This window comes from Dermacentor andersoni, chromosome 2 (assembly GCF_023375885.2).
Source record: "Dermacentor andersoni chromosome 2, qqDerAnde1_hic_scaffold, whole genome shotgun sequence".
Lineage (NCBI taxonomy): Eukaryota > Metazoa > Arthropoda > Arachnida > Ixodida > Ixodidae > Dermacentor > Dermacentor andersoni.
This window is the reverse complement of record NC_092815.1, coordinates 91845844-91859557: the sequence shown is the minus strand read 5'-3', so window position 1 is coordinate 91859557 and position 13714 is coordinate 91845844. Positions and strand designations below refer to the sequence as shown.

Genomic DNA, 13714 nt, shown 5'->3' with positions numbered 1-13714 from the left:
CGTGCATCACATATGAATGTTCTTGTAGGTACACTGAATCGTTTTTGAAGCCGGATGCCAGCTAAGTATGCATTAGAAGTACCCGATTTCTGTGCTGGTTTACCCATAACTTTTGGTGCCCACCGGAAAAGCGGAATTGTGGGTGCCAGTTGGTACAGTAGTCTTAACGCCGTATAATCATTCCTTCCAGAAACTCGAGAGGAGCTACACGTATTTACAGTCTCTCATCAGTGGTGTGTCTGAGAAAGAGGCGCACGACGCTTTGAATGCAGCAGTAAGAAACGTTTTGACACTTGTTTTTCGCGCTGAATGTTACGTTTAAGGCTGCGTGATTGTGAATGTTTTGCTAAAATGTCTACTGTCCTCTGTTAAAGGTGTGCAAGGGAGCACAGGTTCATGATGACATCTGCTGTGGATTTCTCTATGGCATCCTTATCGACCCCACCAATGCAGCGAGAGTAAGTGAATCTCCCGATTAACGTCATTTTTTAAAGACGTAGTGACTTGTGTTCAAGTACTCCCGCCTTACTGCAATTTATTAAGAAGTATGGCTTCGCTGCTGTATTCTTTGAACACTGTTTATATTGCTTGCCTTTTACCATTTGCTGTTGCGGACTCCACATGTACACAACATCTGACATCGTATTGACAAAACACTGTGAACACTTGAGAAAATTCAAAGACCTTTAGTTCAAAACCATACTTCAGCATAATTTTCATGCACCAGAAACGTAGCTATTGAAAGTACAGCAGTTTAGTGCATATCCTTGAATTTACTTTGTGTGATTGTCATAACTCATCATGTTTATGTTTGTGGCTGCAAAGATGTGCGACGTCGTACACATTGTGCGTAGCTTACGACACTTTGGTGTTGCATTGTTCCGTTCTGCGTGCAATCTCAATTCGTTTATATCTTTAAGCCACGCTTTTCAAAATGTTAGCATGCTTGCGAACCTGGTTCGCATTTATTTTTTCTTTGAACCTGATGTTTTCATTATTCTCATTATGCTCGTTGCCTCAGAATTGTCTCAGCAAACTTGCACATTCTTTTTCTAATAATCTATCACTGGCTTGGCTTAGTCATTGTGCATGTTACAGGTTCCCCTTGATATTCTCCATGCTCACTAAATGACTTGTCATTATTATGCCCCCTTCCTTTTCGGTAAACTTTAATGATGGGTCTAATACCTGTGCTACATAGGCGGCGTTAGTGCCATTCAGAGTCTAGGATCTATCATTCTCATTCTTTATCCATGATGTCTGAAGTTCCTGCTACACATACATCTTTAAACGAGAAGAGAGGGGGTTAACCGAGGGGCCCGATTTTTATTAGTCATATCATGAGAAGCCATTAATTTATCGTTTCTTCATTCCATTTATTAAGCACAAGTAATTTCCCCTATGTTGTCCTTGGTGTCAGTGTTTGTTGGCTTCTCATCATACATCTTTAGTGACATTAAACATCATGGTGATGGTAGCTGCAATGAATGCAATGTTATTTTACCAATTGTAATACATAAACAAAAAATTATTTAGCAGACATAAATACAAGAAATACCACTAAAAAGATTATTAGGCATAACTTATGTTGAATCATTTCAGTTTACTTCATAAAGTTATTTTTCATGTGCAGCCAAAACTGCCAACATTGGGAGCAAGTGTATAGCCGCGTTTACATGAATACGGTAGAAGCGTATCGTATTATCTCGCCGTATCGCATTCCGCTGATGCACCTCCGTTTACATGTATGCGCATCTCACTGGCTGGCAAGCTAGCGCCATCTGGTGTCACATTTCAAAATAAGCCCCCTACTTCCGGTAAACATGCTTCCGCTGCCATACGGCCGCACCGCTGGTTGGTTGGCCGGTAGAAATCCCGCAGCGAATGCTTTCCCATAATTCCTGATGCGATACGCTTCTGTTTACATGCACCGCTGAAATGCGCATTCTCCACCTCAAACTACCCTTGTTTGGCGTATTCGATGCGATACGCCTTCCTAGCGAATTATCTCGTTTACATGAGATGTGATACGCTTGAAAGTTGATACGATACGCTTCTGTCGTATTCATGTAAACGCCGCTTATGTCCAATGGCCACATGAGTTGCGAGAATGCACTATGCTGCAAATGGCATTAAATTTAATGCCTTTAAGCATTTTCGTGTGGCACCACATGACTGACATTAAACTTTAAGGCAAAAAAGCAGTTAATGTTATTTTTTGTTGTTGAGTGGCGTGGTTTTATTATAAAATGCCGTGTTTAGCTTGCCATCTAGCACTGCAAGTACAATTTAGTTGAGTGATGTCCATCGGTGTCCAAAATTTCTAGTAATGCTGTGATAGTCAACACATTAACACCACCAGGCTTGCACCACATAGGCATGACATAAGCAGACAAGAAGGTCATACCACACATTGTGGTGGTGCATACCTTGCTCTAGTTCTTTATGTTAAAGAATGGCACCTACCAGGATATGCAAGTAATGATCATCCCTGCCTTCCATTTTCTACCTGAGGAATTTTGTCAGGCTTTTTATTAAATGGGATCAATAAGCTTAAGCATGCGTAGTTTGGTGAAGAAGTTTATATTGCTTGACCCCTGCTCCTCTGCGCAGTACTACCGTGACGTGACATTTACCACACGCGATGGCCTGCAGAATTTTGTCAGCACCTTAAGCCTTCTCATTCTGGAAAAGTACACAAAGCTCCTAGACTCCTGCCGATCTCAGGTGAGCATGTATGAAAAGTGAGTCGAGCATACTTTTGCCAATGGTAGATTCTGACCAGAGAACCTTGTCCATATTGGCAACACATTGTGCTCTGGTGTGCGTGATAGTGTGTGATAGGAGAGTGACAGGTCTTATAATAAAATTATAGTAGCCATTACTAAATGTCACATATTAATAATCTTTAATAGAACTAGCCAGTCCTGGGACAGCCATTTCCTCTTGATCACTAGATATAGCAGATCTGCAGAAACCTAAAGTAATGTTTAACAGTCTCGGAAGAGAACAGCAATTTAGAATAGGTAGCGAGGCACTGGAAGTGGTAAGGGAATACATCTACTTAGGGCAGGTAGTGACGGCGGATCCGGATCATGAGACGGAAATAATCAGCAGAATAAGAATGGGCTGGGGTGCGTTTGGCAGGCATTCTCAGATCATGAACAGCAGGTTGCCATTATTCCTCAAGAGAAAAATGTATAATAGCTGTGTTTTACCAGTACTCACCTACGGGGCAGAAACCTGGAGGCTTACGAAAAGGGTTCTACTCAAATTGAGGACGACGCAACGAGCTATGGAGAGAAGAATGATAGGTGTAACGTTAAGGGATAAGAAAAGAGCAGATTGGGTGAGGGAACAAATGCGAGTTAATGACATCTTAGTTGAAATCAAGAAAAAGAAATGAGCATGGGCAGGACATGTAATGAGGAGGGAAGATAAGCGATGGTCATTAAGGGTTACGGACTGGATTCCAAGGGAAGGGAAGCGTAGCAGGGGGCGGCAGAAAGTTAGGTGGGCGGATGAGATTAAGAAGTTTGCAGGGACGACATGGCCACAATTAGTACATGACCGGGGTTGTTGGAGAAGTATGAGAGAGGCCTTTGCCCTGCAGTGGGCGTAACCAGGCTGATGATGATGACTAGATATAGACTTAATCTCGTAACCTCATTTCCGTCCCAAAGTCCTACTTCTCTGTGCTCACTGAACTTTTAAACATCACTTTGAACATAAAGTGGGATGTTGTATATTCCAAGACTCAGTTCCATACAAATATTTCAGTTGCTCTTTTTTTTTTCTGTCATGTTTTGAACTTGACAGCGTAAGTTGCCTATGTGCCATAAAGCTTTCACATGGCCAAGATCATCTGTCAGGTTGATGGCAGTATATGGAGTGATCGACACAGTTTGGTTCCTAAATTAAAAAACAATAATCGAAAGTTTCCTTGTACTGTTTTTGAAGTCTATTATTTTTGTATTGTGGGGAGATGGTTCATTCTGAAATTTAATGTGAATATTATAATGTGAACTTTGTGGCCTTATCTTCTTGTGCAGTCATCAACAAATAAAAAAGAAAAGGGACAACTGGGACCATCGCGCAACGATCAGGAGATTGTGCCCGAGATGTGTTGGAGGGACTACTCTAAAGTTTTATTCACGACACCCCAGCCTGCATTGGAAAAATGGGAAAAACAGTGGCTCTCCGTTTTTTAATATGAAGCTTTCTTTGCCTTTTCTGCCCACTTTGTGAGTGCTGGCAACTAAGTATGTGAACATTCTTAGCCAATAGCCCAGTCAGAGTTTGCGTCACTGTGTAAGCGCTTGAACAGACAAGTAGAACAAGATGCAAGAAGTGAAGTAGTAAGCAGCAGAAAATTGAAGAAGTCGGCAACAGCAGCTGATCGTGGAGAAGAGAGAGATAAAAAAAAATTTTATTTTGATGGAGCATGGAGTGGAGTGGATCCTGGAGAAAAAAGTTGAGTGAACAAAATCAGGCTAGAGCGTGCCTTGAGAGAGTACCGTTGAGCTGCATAGAAGAAAAGCACAAGGGAGGACATTTCAGTAAAAATAAAAGAAAGTTTTGCTTATCACCAATTCACACATTTTCATGTGATCAGCAAATTTTGATTAGAAATCAGTAAAAAAAAATTTTCAATTTTGTTTGGTTCATGCTTGAATCATTACCTTCAGAGTTAACCTACCATTGACTGTGTATCTGTTAGTTGCGATCTCATTACAGGGTGTCTAGATGTGCACAAAGTTCCTGTGCGCTAGCTGGTTTGCGTAAAACTTAACCGTGCCACAAGTGTTTGGAGGACCCCTCATTGTGCCTCCCAGTCAGAGTTGGCCTCAAGAAACAGTTATAATAATTGTGCTGTGTCAACAAACTTCACTTGGCTGACTTTTTGTTTCTTAACCAATGCTTGTGTTCATCTACTCATTTGTTTCGCGTCCTTTCTTTCTTTTTCATCAGCTAATATGGCTAATAAAGGAGCTCATCAAGAATTCAGTGCCTGGAGTCGACAATCTTTGTCAAAGTCTTCTCAGGCAGATCGCAGGTACACTCTCCCATCCTCTGACATATGAAACATTTACCAACCCATTGTTCTTAATCTGGACATAGTGTGTGTGTGTCTGCATCCCAGCTGCTTACAGCTTAGAGGGTCCCTCGCCAGGCCACATGAAAAATTGTGGTTGTATGCTTGAAGTTCTTGCATGCCCTCCAGAAAGCATTCTACCACAACAATTTTTCAAATTGGTTCATTAATAGCCGACACAGAAATAGTTCAACGCCATGAACCCATGATTTCAGGAGGCGAGCGTCACCGCCAACATAACACTCTCTCCATTTGCCCTGTCTAGCCCCTATAAGCGAAATTCCTTCCTCGCATTCTCTCATACTGGAGCACGAGGATCACGTGATGCCTACATCACAGGCCCCGCCTTTCTTTTTTTCCCCTCGCTTTCTTTATGTGCAGTGCACTTCCACTGGCAGTGTTGAACACGAGCTGTTGCGTTTGCCTTGTTTCTCACAGCGCAAAATTTTGTGTGCTGTGCACGAGAACACCTGACTAGCGGTATAAGTCAGCGCTATGCGAACACTGAGGCAGACACAAGCGGATCACACAGCAAAACACGTTAGAAACGTACATAGTTTCGTTGTCTGCACTCGCAATTGAACAACATGGGAACAAGCAGACGAAGCAGAAGTACATCTCTCTTGCTACAGTACAAAGTAAAACAAAAACGCGCAGACATTATTTTTGTGTTTTATTATTTCTCTAAACTTTAATTAGTCAATTGAAGCAACAGATTACACAAATAACAGATGTTGCCTTGAATAATTCTCGAACTCGTGTGTCACTATGAGAGATGACTATGAGCATATACATGTACATAGGCACACTTGTGCAAATACGTTACCTCTCCGGCTGAGAGCACGGTGCCCATGAGGAGAAGGGCAAATGGCGTTTGGTTTAATATGCTGAGCTTTTTTTCACGGCACATAGCAATGTAATACTTAGCAGACACTATCGTTAGAATACATTGTATGAATTGCACTTGTCAGTTCAAAATGGCCAGACCTGGTGAGGGGCCCTTTAAAGAAACTTCTATAACGATTGATTAGCAGTGGCCGTTCCTTGGTCAGTCACTTTAGTGCAAATCACTTTCGGTGCGCATTCATTAGGTAAGCCAGCACACAGGTGCCCGTTGCTCCCGAGAGTCATTGCATTGGACTGTACTTCACACAAAAGTAAAAGTATCCCCGAAATTAAATGACCGAGAGTACAGCCCCAGTTCTTCTGTATCTGGTGCTTTAAGTTGACTACATTTGTGAAATATCACAGAAGGGGTAAACGAAGATGAGACGTAGGCAAAGTTTTGCTTCCATTATGGACCATGGAGCTTGATGCCTTGATTCTATTTAGACGTAGGCTGTAGGTTTCATCAGGGGAATGAATCATGTGTTGTTTTATTGTTGGACACCTGCAGTTATAAGCAAGTTGCTGTTTCTTGGAATGACTATAAGATTTCTGCATTTTCTGTTTATAGGTCCTTGAACATAGTAGCACTGGGTGTGCCTCTAAACACTGAATTTGCTAGTCTGAATGGAACTCCAGCCAGCACCTTCGTGTTTGCACCATCAACTTTATGATCATAGTGCTCACATCAGCACATTTATGTCCATTCTTGCAATATGGTGCCTAATTGATCCTCATTCTGCAAATGCTAATGTCTTTTTTTTTTTTAAAGGTGTTTCTTGCATGTTTCAGTTACAATGTATGTCCTACTTCAACGTGTTGTTTTCACTGGCTTTACTCAACAATAAAATAAATACATAGACGTTTCGCCACCTATGTGGGTGGCACCGTCAGTACACAAATGGCAACAAATGAGAAATACATCCTATTTATCCCTATCCTATCCTCCTATCCTCACTTTGTTCGTCCGCACACATCCGGACAGACAAAGTGGTGTCGTCTACAAGGTCGATTGCTCGGACTGTGGTGCCAGCTACATTGGCGAGACGGGGCGGCGACATCGCACTCGACTCAAGGAACAGTTAAGGGATGCTACGAAAGCCACACATGCCAAGATGGAATTGGTGGATCATTGTTTAACATAGGGACACATGTCCGATTTTGATAATGTAGCCACATTAGCACGGGAACACCGATGGGGCCCAAGAAAATTTGTGGAATCATGGCTCATCCGTTGCAATCAATCTTCATGCAATTCTACCCGTGGCCCCCTGCCGGATGTTTACGGCAGTATCATACATAAATAAGACGTATTTCTCATTTGTTGCCATTTGTGTACTGACGATGCCACCCGCATAGGTGGCGAAACGTCTGTTTTTGTTATTTTATTGTTGAGTAAAGCCAGTGAAAACAACACGTTGAAGTAGGAGTTCCCCTGGCTTTTGAAACATTTTTTCAATGCATGTCCTCCCCCCCCCCCCACTCCCTTCTTACTTCACCAATTTTTTCTTTCTTTGCAGGCGGCGACGTAACGCCGAAAAACATATGGCTTGCGGAAGCCATGCTCGACATCTTCATCGAAAACAGGTGAGGCCACCTGATGCTCATTTGTTGCCCGTCAATGCTAAGGTTACTGCACTCTGAACACACTTCTTGGTAAAATTTTTCATCATAATGTTTCTCTGTAAGAAATAGTCATTTGCTACTTTTACATATATATATATATATATATATATATATATATATACACACACATACACACAGCCTTTCTTTTACTGTCTTGCTTAACGAGCCCCCCATTTTACCAAGGACTTGCAAATGTGCCTCCGTGGTTGTATAGGCAGTAAGTGGTCGATGGCATTGCTGTCTGTCATGCGTGAACATGTGTTGCGCTTGCTTCTTGTGTTATAGTGCATGGTTAGCCTCCCTGCCCGTGCTGATCGCAACGGCTGTGTACACATACTTGCGGCTCATCGTGGACCATGGAAACTTACCATTTCTTACACTGCGGCAACGAGAAGTGGATTTTTGCATTTCCATGCTGCGAGAAAAGGTGAGCTCACTTTGGGTCTGCTATGCTGCACGCGAAACCTACTTTGTTCGTTTCTTCATTCTCATGCACTTGCTTTGTGGTTTTCACACTTTGGGGCCACAAGCATTTACCCACTTTACGGCTGTTCCAGTGAAGAGCTTTTTTGTACACCTTGGACACCATGCAAAAAGAGTGCAAGTGTAAACAAAAGTGTACAGTGAAACCTTGTTAAACCGTAGTTGGCTGGAGCTCGGAAAAAGTATGTACTAAACAGTAGTACTGCTTAACCGAAGTAGCATGAGATGGCCTCTTACCTGTCATAACCGCAACTCTGAGAGAGTGCAACGAAAGAGAAAAAAACATCCAGTATTTATTCACTTCGCGCGACAAGTGTTATTTTCATTTGATGCCGCAGCGACCTCAAACTTACTGAAGCTGCGAGCCAGCTTTTCGCCAGCCCCTCTTCTCGGCAAACACACACATGGCTTATTCCTCGTTGGCGTTGCATATTCTCCGTGCACGGGCGCAGGAGCACTGCAGATGTTGTGGGGTGCCTTTTTCGTTGGGGGGTGCTGTTCTCGTTGCGATGATTGCATTCATGAGGCAGGCGTAAAGCGCAGCTTCTGCCACTGTCGGGCCTGAATCGCCCGTGCTATTGCTTTCCGTGTCGTCCTCATCACTGTCGCTAGGCGACACTTCGGCAACAGAAGCAACGATGGCGAAAAGTCGAACCTCGTAGTCGACATCTCTTCGCGGTGGCAGCAGCGCTGTCAAGCAACTTCACATCCCAAATGTCACACACCGTAGTCAACAGTAGATCCCTGTCGCATACCAGCGCCGACTTCTTCGCATCACGTTCGACAGCACGAATGAAGTCTAATTTTTCTTCTATGCTGAGCACCCGGCGTGTTTTTTTGTCCGAGCTTCGGCATGACGCGAGTCCTTGTTTGCAAGAGGCCACAGCGCCATCATAGAATAAAAAACCAACTTTAATATAGAACAAAGACAATGCTCTCTGGCACGGCGCCGAAATGATGTTGATGTAGCTTCATGCGCAAACACACAGGGCGCTTGGAGGCCGTTGTTCCGATAGATGGTTCCGATCTCTGAAGCTTGTTCTGCCGGGCGACCCGATGGAGACGGCGCACCACCGTGTTTGTGCGATGGAAAGTGGAAACACTACGTGTTAACCGATACGTCCGCAATAAGCTGGTACGGTTTATGCGGACACAAAACACATTATGTTCAATGGCTGCTGAGTCGGGGATTTGACTTTACTACTTTTAAAACGAAACTGCTGTTTAAGTGGGTACGGTTTAACAAGGTTTTACTGTATTAGGTGATTTATCTCAGAAAATATTGTTTGTTTCTTAGGCTCTCGTACAGTCTGCCATCTCCAACCAGGATCACTTTGTAAGAAATCACCACAGAAATAATTGCATCCTCATCATCGCCTTCTTCTTCAGTGCTCTCATCTGAAGGTGGAACATACTCCTCCTGTGCACAAAAAGTATCTTCGGATTCAATAAACTAACGCAAGTTCTTTCCGTGAAGCACAATACTGAAAATACATTCTTTTGCCGAGAACGTTGCTCGGTGCTTCACATCACGAAAAGCACGTAAGAATTCATTCAGGTGTTCCACTAAAGAAAGTACTGCCCTCACATGCAGACACTGCAAAGCGCAATTATCTGTAGTTAATTCGCAAAGGTGTAAATTGGTGGACTTCTGATGTAAACAATGCGGTAAACACATTAGACATTTCTTAAAGGAGCCGCATTAGGAGTATGCTAGGTTTCACTGTCCTTTACTAAATGTTATATTTTGTTAATCTTGAAAGGCTTTTGTGGCAGAAACATTGTACAGTGAAATACATTATACTCTTGTCTATGCAGAATTTTTCTTAACCTCGCCATAACTTTCAAGTTGTTTTAACTCTCAATCCCCAAGCTGACATTTGGAGTGATGAGCTGTCGTCCGCATCGTTCGGTGCAGTTTACAGAGTGCGGCATGATCGGGCGGGACCTGATCCGGCTACTCCAGAATGTGGCTCGGATACCTGAATTTGAGAAGTTGTGGCGGGACCTGCTTTTCAACCCAGCTTCACTTTCACCAACGTTAACAGGTGCCTGATCTTTTTCTTGTTTTGTGTGCAAAATGCAGTATGCTGCTTTGTATAGCAGCATACTGTGTTTAAAAGAGCAGAATTAAAGTTTCAATTGAAATCAGCAGTAGAACCTAAGATGTGTTGTCACAGTATTCAAAATCACCTCCGTTCCATTCATGTCAAGCTGTTGTTTTGGAAATTGGGCTCTGCAGTGCTGAAGCAATAGGTTTTCTTGGCCCTCTAACGTGCTGCCTGCTTCTGTATCGGTGATAGGTAACCTGAGTAACTCGGTTCATTGAAAGAAACACTTCAACTTCCATGTCAGAAGCTCCTTCATTTTTAAGAAGCTCAAGCACACATTAGTTATTGTACTTGGGCACTGGAAAAGTAAGCATAGGCAGCACCGCTAGAGGTACGTACAGTACCAGCAACAGTGCACATGTATGAATCAGTGCACCTGAGCTGGCTGCTGCCCTTTGATTGCAGGAGTTCAGCAGCTGCTCACACAGAGGACATCGCGGAGGTTTCTTCAGTGCCGGTTAACGCCAGATATGGAGCGCAAGATTACGTTTCTTACATCACAGGTCAAGTTTGGGAACCAAAAGCGTTACCAGGAATGGTTTCAGAAGCAGGTGAGCACAAGACACTGTCTGGCTTTGTGACTTTCTAAAGGACACCAGTGACGGTGAACGAGCATTTGTGGCAGCCTGTTCCATCACATTGGCTGCTACTAGTACCAACAATCTTATCTTTTTTATCCAGGAGTTATCGGGAAAATGCAACAAATAATGAAAAAAGGAGTTGTATATGCACTGTAATGACGTAGAAAAACAGCAATATGGATCAGAGGGCAAATGAAGGTTTATAATCTGGGCAATAATGATGTTTATAATAGTAATGATCGTAGCTTTTTTTTTATTTGTGTCTTCCTATAATATGTAATATAATACATAATACTATAATACGTATGGACAACGGAACAAGCTATGCAAAGAAGAATGATGGGTGTAACATTAAGGGATAAGAAAAGAGCAGATTAGGTGAGGGAACAAACACTAGTTACTGGCATCAGTTGAAATCAAGAAAAAGAAATGGGCATGGGCCGGACATGTAATGAGGAGGAAAGATAACCGATGGTCGTTAAGGGTTACGGACTGGATTCCAAGGGAAGGGAAGCGTAGCAGTGGGCGGCAGAAAGTTAGGTGGGCGGATGAGATTAAGAAGTTTGCAGGGACAACATGGCCACAATTAGTACATGACCGGGGTAGTTGGAGAAGTATGGGAGAGGCCTTTGCCCTGCAGTGGGCGTAACCAGGCTGCTGCTGCTGCTGAGGATGATGATGATGATAATAATGTGTAATGACACCGGGGGCAAGCAGTAAAAGCTGTCATTATCAACAGCTCGTTTAGAGCCGCAAGCCACAATATGTTGGAAACATCATAGCATCAATCGGCTGCATGTCCTCCTGCAAAAATTACATTACACTATAAGAAACACTGCTAACCTGCAAGTATCCTTGTCTCTGACGCATACTCAAGAAGCATGCATACCATAAGTTGTCACGATAAGTGTGGCACATATATATATATATACAGGGCGTCCCAGCTTACTTGGACCAAGATTTTGAAGAAACCTATGCGTTCTTCAGAACAGAAATTGCGTGGATGTTGTTAGCGTTTATCTTAACTTACAGTACCATTTTTTTGCTCCTCTGAGTAATTAGCCGAGATAAATTAACTTTTTAAATATAGCTTGAAACGTTCAGGCATCAAGAGAAAAGTTGTGGAGCTCCACACATATTGCCCAACCCAGGCACTTCCAACGAGATAGACTTAGCATGGCCGTTTTTATTCGGGAAAAACGAAAGCTCGCGAAGTTTAAAAAATACCACATGACAGTGCGCTCTGAGCACCCGAATGTCCCATGATTATAGCGCTCTCAACCGTGCTTTGTAAAAAACATTGCTCGCTTCGCGCCTTTCATGCTGCCCACGATAGAACTTTGCGTTGGTTTGGTTCTGAGATAAACGCTAATGGGTTCAGGCCGCAGTTGAAATACAGTGCGGCTCGCATTTCTGCGGCGATACTAATTGTGCTGTCACGCTAGCAGAATGCATGTGGAGGAAAAATTACAAGCTCATGAGTTCGAATTTGAGAGCAAGACCCCAACAAGCAAACACGCATTATAACGAGCTTGATAACGTCGTGTGAATTACGCTGGTTTTAGTTTATTTATTTATTTATTTATTTATTTCACAATACTGCCGCCTTCCATTTGGAAGCCCAGGAAGGAGTGGTACAAACATCACGTGATTTCATATTTTGTCACAAAAGTAAGAATTGTAAACTGACACGGAAGGTTGCTTTTTAGCTTCCTGTCCATTCCTTGTCAGCAGAGAATTTGTAATTTCATATTACTTACGCGCCTTTTCCACATCGTACAAAAGTTTCACACAGATGGCTCTTTTCATGGATAACGGTTGTAGAGATTTATTCGCTGTGATGTCTGTCTAAAGAATGTGCTCAAACAAGTCGCCCTCTGCCATAATGCATTATTGGCGTCTTTTCAGCACGTCCGATGTAGCTTTTTTGATGACGCAAGACAGTATCTCGCTGCAGGCCTCAGCAATCTCTGCCTTTAGCGGTTCTGGTGTAGTTGTAGGTTTGCAGTACACGCGGTCTTTCACATGTCCCCACAAGAAGGAGTCAAGAGGTGTCAAGACCGGTGACCTTGCAGGCCATGCCACTGGTGCATGCCGCCCGACTCACTGGCGTTTGAAGGCTTCGTCAAGCCAGGCTAAGGCAAGGCTGCTGCTGTGAGCTGGTGCACCGTCGCGCTGATACCAAGTTCGCTTTAAAAATGCAAGAGGAAGATCCCAGCGAAAATCTTCGACTGGGCCTTCCAAGATGTCGTTCACGTACCGCTGAGCAGTGAGCATGTGGTAAAAAAATATGGGGCCAATTATTCTTCCCTTAAACATACTACACCACACACTGAATGACCATTGGTACTGGTATCTAGTCTGCGCCACCCAATGCGGGTTCGTATCGCTCCAGTAATGTGCATTATAGATGTTGACTTGAGAATTTCTGGAGAAGGTTGCCTCATCTGTCCAGAGCATTTTGTCAACGAAATCTGGTATTTCGTCACGGTTCACAAGGATCCAATTTGAGAAACCAAGCTGCCATTGAAAGTCTCTCTCTTGCAGCTTTTGATGCAGTTGGAGGTGATACGGATGCATTTCAGCCTTCCTAAGAACTGTTGACACTGAAGACCTTGAAATGCCGACCTTACCACTCACATCATGCAAGCTGGAAGGAGCGTTTGCAGTCATGAAAGCCAAAATGTCTCCTTCAGCCTCTTCACTGATGGTCCCCTTTCTGTGCCGCATCTTCTTGAAGCTGCCTGCTACTTTCAGTGTCAAGTAACTCCTCATAATTGTGTTCGTGCTGGGTCTTCCCCCACATTGCCAATTTCGGGATACCTTGGCAGCTCTCCTCTTGTCGCCCCGTGCTGCTCCCAAGGCTAAGACCATGTTCGCCTTCTGCTCGCTTGAGTACGGCATGCTTTAGGCACTGCAAACAAATTCTTCGA

General features: G+C 43.4%; 1 protein-coding gene across 1 annotated transcript in view; it reads left to right on the top strand.

Annotated features, from left to right (window-relative positions):
* IntS3 (integrator complex subunit 3) overlaps positions 1-13714 on the top strand; it is a 78944-nt gene that overhangs the window by 779 nt on the left and 64451 nt on the right. The window contains exons 2-9 of the mRNA XM_050188990.3: positions 191-274; positions 375-458; positions 2614-2727; positions 4972-5056; positions 7501-7567; positions 7892-8033; positions 10008-10137; positions 10606-10751. Of these exons, the coding sequence (XP_050044947.1) occupies positions 191-274; positions 375-458; positions 2614-2727; positions 4972-5056; positions 7501-7567; positions 7892-8033; positions 10008-10137; positions 10606-10751 (852 nt within the window). The remainder of the gene's footprint in view (positions 1-190; positions 275-374; positions 459-2613; positions 2728-4971; positions 5057-7500; positions 7568-7891; positions 8034-10007; positions 10138-10605; positions 10752-13714) is intronic.